Genomic DNA, 6,743 nt, shown 5'->3' with positions numbered 1-6,743 from the left:
CCTTGTGTGCCTATGATATGCAGGATTCCATATTGTCAAGTTGTAGTTTAACCCCTTGGTTGCTAGCTTCCTATGACTGCTGTACGACATTAAACGTCTAATGTCTGATCCTATCCTTAAAGTATTTAATGTATTCAGTTATGTTACTATTGGCCTATAGATTATGTTTTTTTGTCAAACGAACTGCTGGCAACTATATTACTACCTTTGTTCATAACTTTAACCATTTTTATTCTTTAAATGTTTCTAAAGTGAACTGTATCACAGAGTGTTCTATGAGCTCCTCCAGGTGGTCAGAAGTAACACTACACGACATTTGTCTTTATCCTGTGCAGAACATGTGAATATAATTGATCCTGTTCCATACACACAGGCTGATACTGTAATTCTGAACATAATGAACAAATGAAAGACTACAATTACAAATTAAACCACTTTAAATATTTTAATTCCAAATACAACGATTAAGAAACAGCTGTTTACAGCCACCTACATTTAAACGTCTGTTTTTGTTTTGTTTTTCTTTTTTTCTGGAATCTCTAACCCCTTTGTGATAATATTTGTTTAGTCTTTCAGTAATTATATTAAGTATAAGCCTCATGAGAATGTCCCTGAACTACAAGTTGTCTCTTGTTAATAACAATCTTTATTTTTATATAACGCCTTTCATAGTGGACCACCATCACAAAGTGCTTTATAAGATACGAGACTTGGGTGTGTGAACTATGCATCAGCTGCAGAGTCACTTACAACAACGTCTCACCCGAAAGACGGAGCACAGTCAAGTGACTTGCTCAGGGTCACACAATGAGTCAATGGCTGAGCTGGGATTTGAACCGGGGACCTCGTGTTTACAAGACCGTTTCTTTAACCACTGTTTTTTTTTTTTTTTTTTTTTTTTTTTTATTTGTTTTTGCAATTTTATATTTTGAACACAAGATGTGTTTTACGGTAAAAACATTACATATTATTAATAGTCCAGTTATTAGAGGTCGAGATAACCCCAAGTTGCTAAAATTAAAAGTTATATTAAGTGGAATTCACACAAGTTACATCATATTAATATTATTATTTATTATTATAAAGATAATACTTATTATTATTATTATATTATGTTATGATTAATAATTATTATCATTACAGTGGGTCCATAGAAAGTCTTTCTAACTGAATTGGACTTAAAGGAAGATCACTGATAATTTTTTTCCCTTGTGTGACCGAAAAAAAAAAACAAACAAACAATTAAAAGATGTTTTATTTATTCACCTGCAGTATCTTCTGTCTCCATTAGATGGCTCCACGCACCATCCATTGACTTAAAGCTGTAATCTTAATAACGGAAGTAGATCAATGTTTAATGCATGTTTCCATAGTGTAACCTCTGTTTCATGAGAAACCATTGCTTGTGGTAGTTTAAACTCTCTTCCTTTCCGTCACTCTAAACCAAACAACCACTAAAACTGTAGCAGCATTGGATATGCATGCCACAGGAAAGATCTGGTCTATGACAGGAATTTTTTCCTATGTTTATTTATTTTTATGTTTTGTATTTTTATGGGGGGGGGTCGTGCATAAAAATAGCATTTTAAAAGAAACATAATGTTTTCAAAATGGGCATCTCAAAATTCTAACATCATTACTGTATGAATAATATTTCATTGGTGTTTTTCCTTTTTATTTAAATGGTCTGGTCCACTTTCATCATCACAGCTTTCTTTGCTTCTGTATATTTTAGGGTATTAACAGTTACCACCACTGGAGAGAGACATCTTATTAGACAAGTAAAATACACATTGATGTTGCTCCTTTAAACATGGAACAACATTTCAAATACAATACACCAGGTTTCATTTTTTGTCCCAGTACCAGTGTCAATTTTCCAACAATTAGAAAAAAAATGTCTATTAATAAAAAATATAATAATAATATAATAATAATAATAATAATAATAATAATAATAATAATAAATAATAATAATAAATAATAAAAACAAAAATGGATATAAAGTAAGAAATATATATATGTGGAGTGTAAAATCAACTAAACACACAAACACAAATATTGTAAAACTGATTTTTAATTTTTTTTTTTACAAAGATTCACTGTAAAGCTGAACATTTTATTTTAGTGAGGATTATAATAAATATTAATGTTAATTGATTAATTTAAGTGTTGCCTCACTGACAGCTAGGGGTCTTTTTTCTGAGTTTGTTTAGAATTCTGGGTGATGATGTCACTGCCGTGACCTGTAATTGAAGCATCAAGCTTCCCCAAAGCAGCTATAATAATAATAATAATAATAATAATAATAATAATAATAATAATAATAATAATAATAATAATAATAAGACACAAAGTATAATCAGGTTTTATTCATTTAAAACCCCGATAATAAATATATTTGTGTATAATACCAAAAATAACTACATCTTTAGAGAAATACATCATACAAAAATACTTGTGATCATCTTATAGCAGCCAAACATAAAGTATACCATGCAGTGTGCAAAGAACGTGGCAACAGTCCTGAATAATTCAAGTAGAGTATGGTTACAAAATCTGCACAAAAATAATAATACAAATTAAAAAATACCTAGAGGTAAACACAGTGTCATTATAATTTAAATTAAGAAACATTTCATTACATTTACAATACATTCAGGACTATTCACTGAGTTAAGCAGGTAACGATATTGTGTTATCCTTCTAGAAAACTGAATTAGGCTTTTATCACTGTCCTAGCAGCAATGTTTTGGGGGATTGTCGCTCTCTGTGATACACCGTATGTTAGTGAAGACTGTAGGAATTGAATATGGCCTATAATTAAGTTAAGCCGAGTGTCTTGCATCAGAGATAATGCTGCAGAATGGGACCTGGGAATGAGTGAAGAGGGAAATGCTGTAGGTAATTGAACACAGGATTTAGTCTATGGCTTATCTAATGACATAGAGTGCTGAATTGTGTTACTGGCACACACCATGGACTTAATATGTTTCCCGTGGTTTGCTTGTGCCAAAATTCAACTAGACAAGCTGTAGTCTGTGTGGATATACCCATGCCAGGTGACCTGGCGTCAGCACTATAGTTTGATGCTTATAACACTTTGGTAACTCTTTGTTATTGTTTTTGTTAATAACCATGTAAAAACTACTTAATAATAACATATTTTAAACAATGTTTGTATGAAGAAAAATTTAATAATGTACCATTCTCATGGTGCCTCACAAGAGCCAGTTGAGAAATTGAGTGCCTCTCACTTACTGTATCTTTTAGGGGGTTGAAGTCAGAAAAGAATACTAGTGACTGTCTGTATTGATGTAATCATTTAATTACAGCATACCATAAAGGCAATAACTCAAGTAAGTTATACGAAACACAAACAGCTCCCATAGCACTCAATTAAAATTACAATTAAAATGCAAATGCTGTTAGGCCAACCGAAGTTAAAAAACTAACAGTGAAATGTATCAAACTTGATTATTGGCCTTCTATGTTAGTAATCCAACATTGCGTTGAAGCAGCTATAAAGAAATGTTTGTGCTGTATTTAGTAGAACTTACTCAGTATGCTAAAAACCTGTTGTTTTGCTTAAGGTTAACATTGAATGCAATTAATTATGACAAGTCTGCTACAGCACAAGCCCAGCATCTAATATGGATGATTGCAGGTAACAGACCAAGAGCTACTGAATGGCAGTCAAGTTCAAAATAACTGCTATGTCCAATATATTTAAAATGTCCACCACATATTGCATTAATTTAAATAAAACATATTTGTGTGAATGAATGAATAGAATGAATAGTATTTCTGTTCCTTTGATAATATTGCTGTGACCCCCACCCCCCCTGTTTCATGAACAGGCATAATCAAAGGTTAAGGATGCCACTATAAATTAATTTCCTGTGCTGCTGATATTAGGGCTCTGTGATGCTTTGTGTGCCATATCTTTTCTCAGACATTTTTAGATACATTTTCGATCATTGCATTTTACTGCTGATTCACAGTTGGCACAGGATTAGAACACATCGAGAGGACACTCTACTGACAGGAACCACTGTGCGTCTTGGCTTGGGTTACATCATGTGACACTGGGCTGGAGAGGCAAGACTTTCTTTAGGACTGAGAAGCAGTGGTTTAGCGTTTCTAGTTTTAAAATAGCCATCATGCCAGGTGCTGCTTCACCCACAGTGTTAGGTTTCATTTACAAAACAACCTGAATAAAAGTGTCACATTGTAAACAGAAAGTGTAACACAGTATCCTTCGATGATTAAAACAAACAAACAAACAAACCAAAAAAAAAAAACAGCAATAGTTTCAAATGTAAACATTAAACTTAAAATTATTTTTAAAAACACACACACACAAAAATAATAGCACCAAACCTAAACAGTACTTCCATACTGTACACGACACAGTAGCACATGCTTGCCATCTGAAACTGGACTGTTTCTACATCAAACAGATGATTGCTTTTCCCCATCTCTGAGCTGTGAATGTAGAAAATGATAGAAATTAATATATTAAAATACATTTGTAAAAAAAAAAAAAAAAAAAAAAAAAAAAATAATTAGTTATATAATTACTTTATATGGCCTCTTTGTACATCTTCTGGATAATTTTATATTTACTTTTAGACAAAGAGAAGGAGATGTGATACCTTTTATTGGACTAACTAAACAATAATAATCACAAGATGTTAAGACCTCAGGGTCTATTCTTCAGCTGATTTTTTTGATAACACCATCTTTCAGTGTGCTTTTATAGGTAGTGATATTGTCCAGCTGGATTACATCTGCCACTGTACTACCTGCAAAATCTAAACATTAGGATGAAGAGCTACATGTTTTAGAAAGCAGTGTAATTTATGAGGTCAATTTTAATACACTGTGATGCTTGTTTCTTCAGGCATGATGAGGGCAAAGCATCATTACACTGTATATATTGTTCTCTACATAGATTTATATTAATGAAGATCTTTGAAACCTGGCAGGTGTTCCATTTAATAACAAAATGAACTGTGGTCATATTCGATCTATAATTGTCATTGAATACTCAGGAGAATATTGAATAACTCAGTAGAATAAGGAAAACAAACTGAGATATAAATACCACGAGAGAAACAACTTCATTAAGAGCCATATAACTATTAATCTTGGAAATAATGCCATAAACACAATGGGAGGATCAATATTTACTTGCAATGCACTTTTTAAATGGTCCATTTAATAATGCATTGCAAAACTGCTTTTAAGACTTACCATTTTCCTCTGGTTGCTGAGACAGAAAGTGCATATTTGTCTGGGTGCTGGGTTGTTTATACTGGTGCCATTGAAAATGGCTTGATATTTTAAACAGGGCTCTCCATTTAGACAGTCTTGTGCTAAGAGGAGGATGTTTGCTAAATGAGAAATGTATCTTGAAGCCAGGCGCAAGGTCTCTATCTTGGAGAGCTTGCGATCTGCAGGCTCTGTTGGGATAAGAGTCCGAAGCGCTGTGAAGGCAGTGTTCACACTGTGAGTCCTGTCTCTCTCCCGTGCGTTCGCTGTCTGCCGCTGCTTACTGATCCCTGCTTGGCTGCTCTTCCTCTTCCGCTTCCCTTTGCCATCAAGCTGACTGCAGCCACTGATGGACTTGTCAGAGCTTTCACTGCCACTTTCAAGTTCATCCAGATCAAAGGCATAGCTGTCCGGGTGGCCTCCTTTCTCGCTCCCTGTGGACTTCATTTTGTACCTTGGGTCAGTTTGGAGTGAATGTATTCCATGGCAGGCAGTGGCTGCCCATCACTTTATGAAGAGTGAAAATAGCACCTAAGACCAGCTGCTGCTGATCCGGTGATCAATGTCCACTCCATCCCCTGGCACTCTAGCAAGCCATTTTTTGAATGACTGATCCTTTTAGGCTTAGCCATGTGGTCTCTGTATAAGGATGAAAGGTGGAGCTGCAGAGCACCTGTTCTGTTTGCAGTCAAGGTTTATATATAACTTACTGCTATATATTTTATAATATAAAATATAAAAGTTAGGGGTACATTCCCATCCGAGTGTTAAATATGCATAACCTACTGGGCCTTTCCTTTAAACATGGTAAATAAGACATCTCCAATTGTCTCTTCTTCATTAGATATAAAGTGGGATTTCATGGAGTATATTAACACTCCATGTTTACCATTGATCTGATATATCCTTCTGCTGAGTGAATAATATACGGTACCTTGACCAGCTTTGTGTCTGGTATAATTAAGACATTTATTGCATGCTATCTTTTTAATACAGTACTTTTATCTTGCCAAAGGATAACTTCACAGGAATCACGTCTCAGGATTCTGTTTTTATTTCCTAGCTTTTTCCTAAATCTCATCTTCAAAGCTTTTTTCATCCAGCTGCCAGATTAACAATATCTCTTCAGTATCTCCCTTTCCCCCCAAGCTTTCTACTGAATAAGATCACAGGTAAATGTAATTTCCCTGATGCTGGCAACATGAGAAACTCAAGTCCAGAGAATATTATCTTCCCAAAGCCTTCACTCAGCAAAGACATGAATGCATCAACAATTGGGGACAGAGAGTCTAATTCCTACATTTCATTCCTGGTGGACACATGTTTAATTGGTCATAAATGTCAGTGGATTCTCTGTGCTCAGCTTTTGGCAGGCAGTTGTCATCATAAATGTTAAACATGACATGGCACAAATACATGTTCACTGGAAATGGAAGGACTACCCTCTTTGAGAGTGCACTTTCAAG

At 34.4% G+C, this 6,743-nt stretch overlaps 1 protein-coding gene across 1 annotated transcript; it reads right to left on the bottom strand.

The window, feature by feature from the left end:
- Positions 1-4,358: 4,358 nt before the first annotated feature.
- On the bottom strand, positions 4,359-5,841 carry LOC121322781 (transcription factor 15-like). Its single transcript, XM_041263076.1, has 2 exons — positions 5,260-5,841; positions 4,359-4,488 (listed from the first exon to the last, which is right to left on the bottom strand). Exons 1-2 carry the CDS (start codon positions 5,722-5,724, stop codon positions 4,456-4,458), a joined length of 498 nt encoding a protein of 165 aa, XP_041119010.1. The 5' UTR covers positions 5,725-5,841; the 3' UTR covers positions 4,359-4,455.
- Positions 5,842-6,743: the final 902 nt, after the last annotated feature.

This window comes from Polyodon spathula, chromosome 11 (genome assembly GCF_017654505.1).
Source record: "Polyodon spathula isolate WHYD16114869_AA chromosome 11, ASM1765450v1, whole genome shotgun sequence".
Classification (NCBI taxonomy): Eukaryota; Metazoa; Chordata; class Actinopteri; order Acipenseriformes; family Polyodontidae; genus Polyodon; species Polyodon spathula.
Note: the sequence above shows the minus strand (reverse complement) of the source record. Positions and strands in the feature narration are given on the sequence as shown.

Excerpts from the sequence above, each read along its gene's own strand:
- LOC121322781 (XM_041263076.1), bottom strand. The coding sequence starts at position 5,724 with ATGAAGTCCACAGGGAGCGAGAAAGGAGGCCACCCGGACAGCTATGCC. Across the intron at positions 4,489-5,259 it reads TCAGCAACCAGAGGAAAATG|CTCAGAGATGGGGAAAAGCA; the intron begins GTAAGTCTTAAA and ends CTACATTCACAG.